This window comes from Myripristis murdjan, chromosome 4 (assembly GCF_902150065.1).
Source record: "Myripristis murdjan chromosome 4, fMyrMur1.1, whole genome shotgun sequence".
Taxonomy (NCBI): domain Eukaryota; kingdom Metazoa; phylum Chordata; class Actinopteri; order Holocentriformes; family Holocentridae; genus Myripristis; species Myripristis murdjan.
Window position 1 is genome coordinate 11,634,495 of NC_043983.1, and position 15,382 is coordinate 11,649,876.

Sequence of the window (15,382 nt, forward strand, 5' to 3'; positions counted from 1 at the left end):
GCGTATTAATCAGAGGATGCCAGTAGCTTGGAAAATGTGTTCAGCATGAAAAATGACACCAGTAGTGCAATTTCTATAAGGCACAGAAAATTGTATGCTCTCAATCCACTGACTCACATCATCCATGTCATTAAAAAGCCATCAGGGTGCATCTTTAGTATGTACTGTGTGTGGTCTGTCTAGTTATAGACTAGCAGAGCTGTATTAACATGCAATGCAGAGCCAAAAGGTAAGGAGCAATAAATCCTCTCCTCCTCTCTGCTATACGCTCCTCTGTGCCCTCTTGACTTTCTGCAGAGCTGAAGACTTTCTGTATTATCGACATGTTGCTGCACAACAGGAAATTCAACTGACAAAATGCGGTATTTTTCAATATATGTTGCTCTAACGCATCAAATCACAGATTCAGGATAGGGCAAAAATCCTTTAGTTAATCAAATCAAAGCTGCAAGAACTGCAAATTTGTTATGATATAATGTAAGTCGAGATAGACAAACATTGATTCCTCTGTGTGCAACGGCATTAACTTGAAATATTATAAGGCTGGGGGCCTTGAACGCAGCTCGACAGTGCCTGTATCTTATCTGCGGACAGCTGCAACAGACAGGGAGAAACACACACACACATACACTCGCACATGCACAGGAAAAACAAGGCTTATCAAGAGAAGATGAGTGGGTGGGCCAGAAACCTGATCCTACAAATAGGGTCACTCTTACTACAAGCCTCCCAGCCTGTACCAAGAGACCTTTACTGGTTGACGGTTCAACTCCAGCAGCTTGGAGGTTGAGCTAAGCCAGCAATGTGCTCTTTATCTAATGTTTTGTGTGGGCGGTGCTCTTTCTCCTGGTTATGTGCAGAAGATGTAGGAAGTCAGGGAGCTTAAATCCGCAGAGTGTCGAGAGGGTGGAAAACTGCAAAGACAGCGAGAGTGACAGAGAGAGGGAGGGAAAGATGGAGGAAGAAAAATAAGGGAAAAGAGTTAAAAAAGTAAATATGGCAAGGAGGAGAAAAATGGGTGATCGTCGAAGCAGAAGAAGATGGCTGTACATATATATAGAGGGAGAGAGTCAGGAGGCTGGAGAAACAGGTGGGTTGGGAGGAGGCAAATAGGAGTGAAGACAACCAGCAATGGATAGATCAATGTTGTGCTGGCAGCTGCACCCAGTAGGGTTACCCAGGGACGTGTGAGCGATGAGAAGCTAAATAAACAGAGCAAATACAATCTGACTCCCACCAGCCTCCAGGGACTCTAACGCAAAGCTGGGCTGCGCCACAGACTGACTCAGTGGTTGCAAGCCAATCACTGAATTGCTCAGAGAGTTTTATGGAAAACAGCACCGTTGTAGCCATCGGTGTCCAGAAAATGCAAAGAGTGTTTTACACCATATCATCAGTCTGAGAGCTCACTGGTTTGTCTGTCTCTATTCAAGGAGTAGATCTTCTGATTCCCCCCCTTACAATCAACAGCAATGCTTTAAAATGACTTTTTAGGCCTTGTGGCTACAGACATTTTGGAAGCCCCCACCTCCCTACCCAAAATAAATAAATACATAGATAAAACAACCAATACAAATCACACACACACGACAGACTAAATGAAAGAAACAATATCGAAATACTGCCAACACCAAATATTATCACTTCAATGACAGTTTAAAATAGACCCCAGTAATTAATGTATGTCATAATCTCATTAGACACTCATTCCAACTGCACACTTTGACAACACAGGCAAGCAACCAGTGACTTTGATCCATCAAGCAACAGGTCAACCCTGTCACCCAGCAGCCAGCAGGATCAAGCTCACTAATGACCTAAAGACCTCAAAGACCTTTATTTTGGCATGCCTCCTGCCGCAGTGTATCCTGATAAGCCTGCACATTGTCATCTATTTACCCCCAGTGCGTGGGATCCGAGCCATAGGAACCCTCAAGGAGCGATTCGTCCTCCGCCGACTGTGGCTCTTGTGTCAGGAAGCCTCTGGGCCTGAAGCCGCCGGGATATCGGGGCTAACTTCACTAAGTTAGCGGCGACGGCAGAAACACTGCTTCTTGTAGCAGGTACCTGCTGGCTCTGGCTGGTATTCACAGGCTTAAAATATCCACTGAGCCTCGGGATCTTTTTCAACATCTCCAACATTTCAACATCATGAGCCTCATTCTGTCTGGGAAATTTTTGCTTTTATGCTTCACTTGTACTTTCATGTCACCTACATTTTCCTCACAACACAATATAGACCAATGAGCCCTGCCCTTCCACAAATAGACAACAAATCAAGAAAACAAGAGTAAGATTGTTTTTGTTTTAATCGGTATAAACATTTTTTTTGTGATGGAAAATTTGGGGCCCCTGTGATTGGGGCCCCCAGGCTTCGGTCCAGGCAAGCCTGTGCATGAAATTGCCACTGACAGTGAGAGCTCTCAGCAGCAGCCGGCCACACCCCGCATTCCCTCAAATACACTCAACAAACAGGAGGAGAGGAGAGGAGAGGAGGGCAGACGGAGGTAAGAAGGGGAAGAAGAGAGAGAAGATGAAGACAGAAGGAGAGAGAAGAGAGGTATCCACGGCAACGGGTTTCTCTTCCAGCCAAAAGTCAATGCCACAAGATGGTTACTGGGCAGCTGAACTATCTCTGGCTCCCATATAGCTATGGCTGCACATGCAGGCAAGCACAAACACACGCACAGAGTGAGAGAGAGTGAGGGAGAGAGAGAGAGAGAGAGAGAGAGAGAGAGAGAGCGAGAGAGAGAGAGAGAGAGAGAGAGAGGGAGAGAGAGAGAGAGAGAGAGAGAAAGAGATATACACATTTAGGCTAACGAGATACAGCAGGTAGCAACATCTCAGGCTCATTTAGAGGACTACATGAGGGACCCTCACTAGGAGCTCAGGTGTGCTCATGTCTGTCGGATGAATGAGGTCATCAGAGACAAAAATGGTCCTTGACGTTATCCTAGATTTAATTATGCAGTCAGATCTAAGAATATGACCAAAACAAATGAAAATGACATATATTCCATTCATATTCTGAGTGGGAAGGCTGGGCGATATGGACAAAATGATGTCATATTTTCATTATATCTTTTACCAAACACTTCCATATCAATATTATGATGATACTGTAATGACGATTACTGGTGTTTTTATAAGATATTTACATATGAGAGATTTTTGATGAAAAGTCATCAGTGAATATTATGACCCAGTAGGTAGAGACAAATAACAGAACAGCTACTCTAGTTTAGTAAATTCAGAAATTTGCATCTCTTTACTGTCATTCACCCTTTAAAACCAAGACAACACTTATGCCATACCATGATATTCCAATTACCAAAATCCCAGATGATATGTAGTCTCATATCATAATATTGATATAAGCTTAACATATTATCCAGCTCTACTGTAGTAACAGAACTTTATTTCCAAATGTTTTCTCAAAGTTTCTGAGAAAATCTCTGCACAAGAAACCCTTAAATAAGACACCAGGTGTGAATCTGCTGCCTGTGTCTAGTAATGTGAAAACATAAATGAATCAACAATGGGCCAAAATAAAAAAAAAGGTGTCACTTGGGCAAATTGGCCAGAGAGTGCCACTTAGCAAAAACTCAAAACCAAACAGGTGTACCAACCTGCTGCTCCAGGAGCAAATGCTGAAAATGAATCAACACTCGCTAAAATTTTTTGATCACTCCTGTGGCCATTGTTGTCACTAGAGAATGTCATCTTCATTACAACACCATGCCATTATTTTTTATTTGCAAAAAGAAACCAGGATATACACTGTATGTGCATATACATAGTCTATCTCACACAGGTCCCCACCATGGCCTTGATATACTGTAAAATTCAATGCACACTTCCATGACCTCAAAACATTCTTCTTTTCTGGATTGTTAAAGTTGTTTTTCCAGTTTGGAAGGTTCTACAGGGTATAAAGAGTCTTTGTATTGTATTGTGTCTACTGCAGTTGAGCTTGCTGTGAGAACTTGCTTCACAGTCTGAAAATACCTGAAACCCAACATTTAATGCAATGAATGGGTGACACGAGTTATAGATTACCTTCGTGTTTAATCCCGCAAAGGGACCCTTTTGTAAAATTCCCTCATATTCCATGAGTTCCACAGAAAATGTATCAAATTCTCTGACTTCACCTGTCTGGAGTACACCTCTGAAAAATCCACAAAATTCCAGAAATTCCAGTGGGGAAGCCACAAGTTTCTTAAAGCAAAACCAATCTAGGCCTCTCAGTGCTGTGTGTCATTGTGGATTGTCAGCCAGCCTTAGTAATGAGGCGCCTCGTGAGGGAGCCGCCGAGTCACAGTGACGATGGCGCTGCGCCTCGATCCTCAAACATGCGTGTAAAAATAGACACAGAGATGGAGTGTGAGGCACTGTGCATCTGTGAACACGCTGAGGCCCAGATTGGATTCAAGCCCCTGTGATTATTATTACACAGGGGTGAAATCACAGGCATCTGAGCCTGGTTTATTGGAAATCTGTGAATCAGTCAAAGCATATATACATATGTGTGTGTGTTTATGTGTGTGTTATGTGTGTTATGAGGGCGGGATTAAACATACAAACACTGAGGAAGGTCAGGGGGGAATCTCCAGTTGGATTGATACAATGCAACAAATTGGAGATGACGTAAATTAAATTATATTTAAGCCTTGCAAAATAAAACACTGTGAAACACAATAACTACAATTTACACCTTTAAAGAAAATTAAAAGGACATAATGGAAAAGGTGGCTTTAAAGGTGAATCTTTTAGGACACGGGTATGTTTTCTGATTCAGGAAAGATGACATTATAATAACAAAAAAAAAAATTATTTGTAAAAATGTGTTTTCCTCCAATAATACTGATTAAAAATCACACTAGTAGGCTAATACATTGGCGATAGTGTTGAACTCAAATTGAACTCAAATTTAGGCAATGTCTGTATAGGTTCAATGCTTTGACAATGAAGTCAGCCAGTGCTCTACACCGGCATGACATGACAGATGCTACTGTAAACTGCCTGGCTCATGGTAGTCGTGACTGGATATAAACTCATTACCGACAGTATTTATTTATTTGAAAAAAGAAAAACGTATATATTTATTCAAAAATTCCCCACTTCAGAAAATGAGCGGTGTGAGAATCTCCGTTTGTAGTGGTAGGGTTTAATTAAAATGTGGAATTAAATGTGCAAACAACTGAACAGGAGAAAACAGTGTTTGAAACCCACCCTGCATCAAATATGTCTGACATAGCCCAGAGTGTGACTGGCTTTTGGTCCTGCATCTAAAAGACCACTGCACCTGTGAGCAGTAAGCCTGAGCAAGCCACTCAATCCTGAGGATAAATGTGGCCATAGCTCAGTCAGTCCTATTCACACATGACAGGCCTCCGACTAAACCGTGTCACCTCCGAGCCATAGCCTGGAATGATTGTTTTGTTCTCATACACATCTTTTTCGTCATGAAATATAGAGGCAGGGAGATATTGAGCCATTCAACTGCCAGTAGAGCCTCGACTGACAGTGGGAAGAGGGGCTTTAAGCTTGGTGAGAGATAACTAAAGTCTGTTGTTTTGTGTACCAAGAATATGAACTTTCTGTCATCTGTTTATTGCATCAAAGAACAATGCATGACCATTAGAGTGCATGGGAAGATGTGTGAGAGAAGCATAACAGTGTAAGACATGGCTATTTATTGTATAACAGTGCTATATTCTTCACCTCAGTTACCTCAAAACTGTACTCTCATCCAGACAGCACCACAAAAATTAGAAAAAACACTCTTCTTGTATATCAAGAATTGCATATCAAAAAAGAATTCCATATTAAAAACCCAAAACAAAACAAAAATCACACTCCCTGTCTAATGACTACAGTGAATGGAACATATTGACTGGCAGCCATGCCTTACTCACACATGCTTATTTCCATGTGCCTCGATGAAACAAACTATTAAAATCCAACAATCAATTATTTAGAGGTGTACCTTCTCAATGGGAAACTTCCTGCTGCGGGTGCCTCCCAGTAGGGATCAGACAGGAGGAGCAGCTGCCAGCCCTCTCCAGGCCCGCAGCACTCAACTTGGGCCATGTGCTTCATTAGGCTTGCCTCTTCCCTGCCAGCCCCCGACCAGCCTTCCATCGACTGCCACCACAGGTAAGCTGCCAAGCAAGCTCACACATGCACGCACACACACACACACACACACACACACACACACACACACACACACACAAAACCACCACTCATGCCCACGCCCACATGCACTTGGAAGCCCACACACACACACACACACACCACGGCAGCTCCTATGCTACACCCAGTCACGGAAGCCTCTGAGATAATTCCTGCATTGATCAGCTGCTGTTAATTGAGCACTCAGAAAGAAAGAGCCACTTATGGCAGGGTGACAGCGGCACGTTGTGCTCTAAACACAAGGCTGACCTTTAGGAGACGTCGTGCAGAGAGTGTGCATGTGTGTGTCCGTGCTTTAATATGTGAGGGGGTGTGAGAAAGAAGGGAAATGTTTGATTGTGTGCATGATTGTGTTGTGCTGCTATTTTAGTGTTTTCAAAGTTAATGAAGCAATCTGAGCTTTTCTCTATGTGCGCATTGGTATACAAATGTGAGCATATGTACAGTATGTGTATGCATATATAAAATGTGTATTTATGTATGTTTATGAATATGCACGTATATGTGGACATGCATATGTGCATGTGCATGTGTATGTGTACGTAGATGTCTATGCTTCTGCTGGTGTGATGTATAAATGTTCACATTCTAAACATGATTCACACGCATTTCAGTGAGACACTCACAACCAGAGTAGATATTGACCAGAGCACAACCACCTGCTCCACATCACTCCCTTCAAAACCACAACAAGAGACAATGTGAAAGAAGATGATTCAGTGACTAATGACTTGATATAATGCCATATGACACAGCAATCAGACATCATTACATGTAATGCCTGTTAATGTCTGTTAATCAGATACAGTTGAGCTCATTAGATGTAATGGGACACTCCTTCCACAACAACACATTAACCTGAAGGTTACTCAGTCTGGCCACTTTCCTTCTGGTCCCACCAAGGAAAGACGTCAATTCAGGAAGGCTACTTAATAAATACATTTTTAAAATTGAATTCTTAATATACAAATTTTGAATGAATTACAGCCAAAACTTTGATTCTGTTGTGTGGTTTCCAGGGTAAAGGAGTGCCTGCAATCACAGTAACATTAATGGAGATGACTCAACCACTGGAGGGCTGAAATATCTGTAACTCTATACTCAGTGCAAACACACTCAAACTGTTTTTCCTATTGTTGATTGAGATTCACCCACTTTCTGTTTTTAATCAATTCCATGAGCAAGTAAACCCAAAGAAAACAACAAAGACAGTGGTGAACAATAGAGGCATCCCCCTTTCTATTTGCAGGGCTATTTTAAATCAGCAGGCCAGTCAGTCAGTCCATCAGGAAGCTGTCGAATAGAGCTGAACAATAGCGGTGAAGAGGCCACACCTGGTTGGGACACCTGGTGAGCTGCACTACAGCAACACAAAGACTCTACCGAAGGACATTTTGTGTTTGGTTGACCCTCCCACCAACCCCCCAACAACAGCCTGAGGATAATAAGAATTTTTCCTTCTGAGTAAAAGACAAGCAGGTTGTTTTGGCAGGTTTTGGCAACGCACCAAATAATGACGAATCAAACAGCACTGCTACAAAGTTAAAAGAATGCAGATTTGCAAAGTGTCAGTTTCTAATTAGTATTTGGGCAGATACTGATGGTTACACTTTAGTATTGCAACTTTCATGACTTAGGAGGTGAGGTCATGAAAATGCTTGAATCTACCATTCAAATATTTACAGAACTCACTTGGAAAGGCAGGGATTATGGTGGCTATAGCAGGACAGCCAACTGTTGAAAAAAAAAAAAAAAAAAAAAAGACTTGTTGCCATAAACAAAAATGCTGAAAAGCCTGTAGGTTCATCTAATTTAGTTTCCACTCACAGCCAATGAATTTATGTCTCTCTTTATACAGCTATAGTTAGAAAAGAACTACATGAATATTATCTTAACCATTTGAACCTGCTTGCATTCTATTCTATTCTTAACTTAGTATATTTGTTCTCAAATATTTATTAACTCCTCCTGTGGATGGGTGGATGGATGGAGGTGGGTGAGTGTGTGTGGGAGGTGGGGGGTCACTAGGTAAAGTTATGATGACACTTGTATTTTCCTGCAAAACATATCAATCAATCAATCAATCAGTCAATCAATCAATCAATCAATCAATCAATCAATCAATCAGTCAAAAAGGGCCTCTTGTGATTCTAAGCATTGTTTGCATTATTTGGGGAAGCCACTAGAAAAATGAAACATGACCAATAAATATTCAAAATCAGGCATTTCAGTCATGAATCCATATCTATTTTGGCTGGTCTGAAGCTTTTCATCTCTCCATGTGTTCATGGCTCATGTCATGACATGCAGCTGATGGGATTAAAAAACAAACTAACTAAAAGTTCTTTGATCAACCCATCCCTCACAGACACAACAGAATCCCAGAGCCAAACAGTCCAGCTGATAGTGAAAGTGAAACAATGACTGAGACTCAAAACACTCATGTCACTAAATGAGCCCTCTGGATCTTAGTGTGTGTGTGTGTGTGTGTGTGTGTGTGTGTGTGTGTGTGTGTGTGTATGTGTGTGTGTGTGTGTGTGTGTGTGTGTGTGTGTGTGTGTGTGTGTGTGTGTTAAAGCAAGGGCAGTGTTGCAGCCATGGTTTTGAATTTCCCTTGTCTCGCCTATGTGTGTGTGCTGTCCATGGTGCTGAACTGGCCTTTACACTCTATATAGCATATAGGAAACGGAGGACACAATACCAACCAGTCAACACGGCCTGGAAAAGGGCATTTGCTTGTTTAATAACTTCATTGTGTACTGTCAAACTGTGTGCACCTGCTACTAGGGATGTTGCTAGTGGAGGGTTAACTCACCTATGCTCAATTTATTTGTATTTATATGGTTTAATCTGCCTTAATTCATATTTTAAACTGGCAAAATACAGTTTATTCTCCTTTTTAGGCAAATGGAAAGGTTATGTGAGAAAATTAATTGGATGTATCAGAAAAAGTAGAACCCAACTGATGCATGTTTTCTGAGAATTTGGTATTTTGGGTTGGGGTGGGGGCATAAATGAATACTTTTACAAAAATGTATTTGATTTGTATTGGAGATTCCTAGCTGATCGTCGTGGGTCGTTTATCTGTTATATTTCACTTTACTATTGTTTTGTTTTATTGTTTTTATTGCTTTTTATTGTTTGAATTGTTTTTGCTCATTTTACTGTAAAGCACTTTGGGAGGCCATTGGCTGTTTTAAATGTGCTATATAAAAAAAAGCTGACATTGATCGCTTTTAAGTCTTGGGAGAGTGTACATGCATTACACCTTACCAATTTCCTTTCAAACCCAAGCAGAAAGGATATGGCCACTCTATGATTTTCTTGGCGTACTTCCTGACCACGTTGTCTTCCCCAAAGATGAAGAGCGACCTGTTGACGGTGAAGCAGTTCTGCCTGACGGGGATGGGGTTGTACAGGGCCATGGTGCGGGCACGCTGCGCTTTGGTCTGCTTGAAGGCTGGAGAGAGGCCACCTGTGGACACAGCCGCTCCATCCCGGTTCCGGTTACGCTCAGAACCCCCCTCCCCAGAGCTCAACAAGCCCGGGACGTCGTCTCCAAACCGAGCCATTCTGCCAAGAGCAAACCAAACGAGAGAGAAGAGAAAGTCAGGCAGGGAAAGGAGGTTATCTCCTAGAAAACTGGGCGCGGTGCCGTACTCGGTCTGACAGCAATGGAGCGCGGAAGATCTTGAACACCTTTAGTCCATCATAAAACACCGTGGCTAATGTCCTTACCCTTCAGAATGAATGGAAACCCCTTCACAGGTCTCTGTCCAGTGTATCTTCTGTCAAAAAAGGAGCCCAGACAAACCAGCACGTCGTTTCCCCCCGTAAAGTGCGCCCTGCGTAAAACAGTACACCGAACCAAAATAAAATTCAAATGTGCATCATCTAACACCCCGGCGTCTTAAATAAAATCTCAAGCTCTGAAAGCTCCATTTGCACAGCCCGTTTTCAGCGCTTTACCCATCCAAATCCTACTTGCTGTAGCCCACAGAAAACCCGCAACAGGTCACGTCTTCAGAGCGGCTATCCTCAGTCCCCTGAGTGAAAAGAAGAGCAGGATGATCCATTGATTTTCAAATAAATGAGCAGTAGTCCACTGACTCCATCTATACACCTGATCACGTTTGTCCTCCCTCTCCTCTGTTTAAACACCCCCACGATGGACACTTACTGCATGCGTAAAACCTTGAAGGAAAAAACTTTTCGCATTTGCCACATTTTTCCTTTGGTCGTCTCCAAAAAACACGCGGCGCGAAAGCAACAAGCTGCCAACTACATGTCACACGGGTGAAAAGAAAATCCTGTGTTGTGTGGCACCGTCTCTGCAGCAGGATGATGAGAGGGAAGCATCCTTTTCCCTCACTAGAGCCTCAGAGCAAGAGGTGTAGCACAGTATCCTGATGCGATCGCCACAGAGAGCACAGGATCAAAATGCCTCTCCTAGCCTCTATGCAACCCGGCCCATTTCGTTTTCATTGGGTTAACGCAGGGTGCGCTAAAAAAAAAAAAAAAAAATCATGCAGTCTAAATCATGGTACATGGTGATGTAACTGATAAGGTCATAATTTAATAAAAATCAGTCAAACAAATATCCCGCCCTGGCCTCCATCCCTGTAGAGTGGAGAACAATTATGTTGAACATTAGGTAGCCTGTGAATCCAAAGGAAAATTGTCTATAATATCTTTAACAACTTCAAGCATGTCTCTGATACTCATTGCTGAGTCAGGGAGGCTATTGTGCTGCATGGTAATTTTTTTTTTATTATCTCCTATCCCTATATTATTCCTAGAATAGACAGATTATTATTATTATTATTATTATTATTATTATTGTTATTGTTATTATTTTTTATCATTATTAAAGATAGAGCTGATAATTGGGTACTGTGGGTATATAATGCTCTTTACAATTTATAGCATCACTCCAATTATTTCTCTCTAGAAAATAAGAGTGGTCGTAATCATTTTAAGAAACGGGTCTATTCAAACGGAATCGGCGACACTGTGATATTTCCGCGCTTTGACTTGTGTTCACTCTGCGTGGTCACGCCTCAGGACGGGCTACTGAATGCTGGTCACGCATCAGACCTGGCGGGGAGTAAACACCTGTTGAGAAATACTCACTGCCAACAAGACACTGTGGAGGACAGTGGCGAGCATCTTTGCCTAATTACAGGGTTCACAACCTACTATTGCAAGGCGTGATAGTGAGAGGAGTCGTGCTGCTGGGTACTCAGAGTAAAATAATAGAAAGGAAAACAAGGACTACTGCATATATTGGTAACAGGGTGAAGTTATATTAAAGGTAAACAAATTTCCCATGTGGGAAACATGATCAGAGGAATCCTTAAAAGAAAAGCCCTGCAACTTTTATGCATTCTCAGAATAAGGCTATTCCAACTAAATGTGAAGCATGCGCGATGCTTGAAAAATGTAAACCCATATCCTAGGACAAACACCAAACACTTGAACTCCTTAAGTCTATCTAAAATTAAGCAGAAAATCCCAGCCATGCATATCAAAATTTCTTATAATGCACGCACAAATCCTCTTCTTTTTCAGCCACTGACCTCTTAAAAAACACTAGAACACTCAAATGAAGGTGTATTTTTCAAGAACAAATTCAGGTATTAATTTTGATAAGTAGAAAATATTGTTCCACACCTCAACATGAAGGGTAGGACACTGAGAAGAATGACTCTGAGCTGGTCCAAAGTGAAGCTGCTGTGACTGAAATCCACCAACACCATCACACCATTCCCTCAACAGAGAGTAAAGTCACAGCGAGGATGGAAATTTAAGAGAGATATATTATTGCAGAGGAGGATCCACAAGAGAGTGTTAACCAGCAAACTGAGACTGATGGCCATTTAGTGATGGTGGTAGCTATGATGAAGGCAGTGATCAATGGTGTGTGGCCTCAAACTCATTAATGCTCCAACAGAACATAATGGGTGGTAAAAATAGAACACGGGCTGAAATCTGACATCTTCTCTTCATACACGGTGAGAAGAGACACACCAAATCTTCTGTAGCCAACTTCTCTGGTGCAAGGCATAATTGGTGAAAACAATAATCACATGCCACCTTTTTTTTATTATTATTATTATTATTTCTATCTCACCTCAGTGTGAAACAAATCTCACCCTTGCCACTTCCTCTGTGTAATAGTAGCAGGCAACACCATGACATTGTTTCGTGTCAGGATGGGAGTCGCCAGCAGCCAAAGTTTTCTTGGCTGAGAGCAGACGGATGAACCGTGCTAATTAATTATTAGCAACAGGGATGAATAGAGTAGCAGGTTCCTGATTCTATATCCAGGTTCTTTCCTGGATTAAGGCAGTATGTAGAAAGCCTCCTTACTGCAGTCAAAGCTCTTCTTTTTTAAGCCAAGCAAGCTATTTGTATTTGTGTCTGCATTAATTAAAATTATTCATCAAACTCATAAGAGCTACTGCTTTGAGCAGAATATGATCAAAACTTGTAAAAGATGGCAATATATAGCATTACTCAGAGCTGTAGGGCTAGTTTCTGAAAAACAGCATATATTTTATGTGTGAAAAAGTACTGCCAAGCTTCAGAATGCTAGGGTATTTATAGTGGGAAAGTGCATGTGGACATTTTAAACAAAATATAACCTATCCAAATTAAGACAGAAACAGAGGCATTGTTTGAGAACCAATGTCATATCTGAAATGGTAGAATCGTTATAGCTGTTGAAAAGCCTTCTCCTAACTGTAAGAGATGCCTAGCTGGCAAAGCTGGTGAATCTAGCCAAGGGACGATGGGTTACCAAGGTTACCCAGCTCCATGACAAGAAGTTGTCAGTTCCTGCTCTAGTAATGGGGCTTAGTGCCACTAGACTGAGGTGTGAACAAAGGTTTCCATTCGAAAATAGAATATGTGAATGCAGCTACCTGACAGGCTTGTATCTGAAACCTATTATCATCCCCTACTCTTAATCGCCCGTTACTGAACCAACTTCTCTGCCTTACGCAAAGCTACAGGTGAATTAAAAACGCATGTGCTTTTTAGTCACATGTAGGATTTCATGTTGTTAATACCCCCCTTGTGTTCTGACATCACACCTGTGAAAATTTCAATGCATAGGAAAGCTGAAAAGTTGTTTTTTTACCATGTGAACTTTTGATTTTTTATTTTCACCTACAACTACATAAACTTTGACAATACTTTGTTTTCCACATGGAAACATAATTTCACATGCAAAGTCAGAATTCACAATTCAATACATCCAAAAAGCAAGTGCTTTGAATTCACTTGTGACTTCTTTTTGTTAGAGTTTGAACTTGTTAATGTCACTGTTTAGTATTGTCATTTAACTGTGCACATGAACTTGATATCCATGACAGACCCAACAAAGACTAGCCAGGCAGCTTCTATGCTTTTTTTCCCTCAAAAACAATATGAAGTTGTTGCCACTAATGAAATAGTTTACAGTGTTTAACAGCTGGCGAAACTTGTGTTTGTTGGGTTTAGTTTAGGCGTGATCAGTCTCACTTCACTTGGGTTTGGTACAGAGTTGATCTTGACACCTTTGTAAGTCAGAACCTTGGTGCAGCCCAGCGTGAAGCAGGGCGCTAAAAATATCAGAATCAGAAATATTTTGACAATTTCACGTTTCACAGCATAGGGCTGCACGAACTCAACAGGGACAGCATAGCCTCACACACAGCATTAAAAAGCAGGGTGCATACAGTAGAAAACAGACTAATGATTGACTCTATACATAAAAAATAATGAGATCTACATTGGCAAAATGGACACCTATGCTTACAAATGATCAATACAACATTCCTGCAGCTTTGGGATAAGTTAACACATCAGGAGTAATATGTGTAACTCAGCTCCAACAAAAGTTTTTACTGGCAGAAGACTTGCTGCTGCACCACTTGTGGGCAGAGTAACACCTACCAAAACCTTCACAAGTTCTTGGTTCACCAAATGATGATGCCTTACCACTTTAGATTTTATATTTTAGTCACACTGAATGGAGATAAAATGGAACGGCAATGACTTTTTCTGAAATTATTATATGTAACAAACAATTGGAATAGAGCTCTTCATATACATTTCTAGCTATGGGATATTTATGTGTCTGATTCTTGTGCAACTCAGTCTGAAATCCAGTCAGGTAGATATAGTGCACTTTGGGTAGGCTGGGGGTGGGGGTGTACATGTACTGTATGGCAGGAACTGCAGCAGGAAGAATGTGAGTGTTCTGTAGGCAGTGGCTGGTGCAGCAAGTCTCTGAGAAAACTAGATCTACTGTTCAAATAATGTGCCTCTGCCATGGCTGTCTGTGCTGTGGTCATGGAGCAGAGGAAGGAGAGAGAGAGAGAGAGAGAGAGAGAGAGAGAGAGAGAGAGAGAGAGAGAGAGAGAGAGAGAGAGAGAGAGCGAGAGAGAGAGCTGTCAAATGAGAAATGAAAAGGGCAAGCAAATAATAAGGCAAAGGTGGGTCTTTGTTAAGATATTCCCAAGTCTACCTGAGTGGAAAGAAGAAAACAAGCTATTGTGTAACTGTGTATGTGTGTGTGTGTGTGTGTGTGTGTGTGTGTGTATTTTTACTTCCTCTTGTTGCAGTGTAAGGGGGAGAATCTGTGTGCCTATCTGAGTTAGACACGTCAACACATTTTCATCAGTGTGCTGAATGTACACATTGACAACTATGGGAGCAGGTTTATGTACACAAGAACAAATCATAAAGACTCATAGTGGCTCAATCATAACACATCAAGTCCTTTAATGGTTTGATGGTTTAATTTTGTTGCACTCTTTCTTTTATTCCTCTACCATCACAACATTTCTTAGGCTGATTTTAGTCTACATATCACTTAGTTTAGGAAGGTTACTGAGCACATGTGTCAAATAAGGACAGCCCTGTCCCAAAGGATCCTGGGTAGTGTAGTGTATCAGATGTTTCCTCCTCCAGGAACATCAGGATTTCATTGTGCGTAACCATTTTACTGTACCTCAATCTGCTTTAATCAGTGCAGCTGATCGATTGTAATGTCATCTTAAAAGTTTTTAGGATTTTTTTCCCAGGCTAGCCTAACAAAAGCATCAATGTTCTCTACCTGTCATTTTCATGGTGGTTTCCATAGCGACAAGACACCCCTGAAGGGCTGATATTGTCCTCGAGCTTCCAGACAGTG

General features: G+C 41.5%; 1 protein-coding gene and 1 long non-coding RNA gene across 2 annotated transcripts in view; one reads left to right on the plus strand and one right to left on the minus strand.

Annotated features, from left to right (window-relative positions):
- cacna1ea (calcium channel, voltage-dependent, R type, alpha 1E subunit a) overlaps positions 1–15,382 on the minus strand; it is a 95,582-nt gene that overhangs the window by 59,034 nt on the left and 21,166 nt on the right. Inside the window, 1 exon segment of the mRNA XM_030049210.1 lies at positions 9,505–9,771. Coding sequence (XP_029905070.1) covers positions 9,505–9,771 — 267 coding nt within the window.
- The window catches only part of LOC115357640 (uncharacterized), a 249,917-nt gene continuing 246,771 nt past the window's right edge, over positions 12,237–15,382 (plus strand). Inside the window, exon 1 of the long non-coding RNA XR_003928126.1 lies at positions 12,237–12,254. This is a non-coding gene — a long non-coding RNA (uncharacterized LOC115357640). The remainder of the gene's footprint in view (positions 12,255–15,382) is intronic.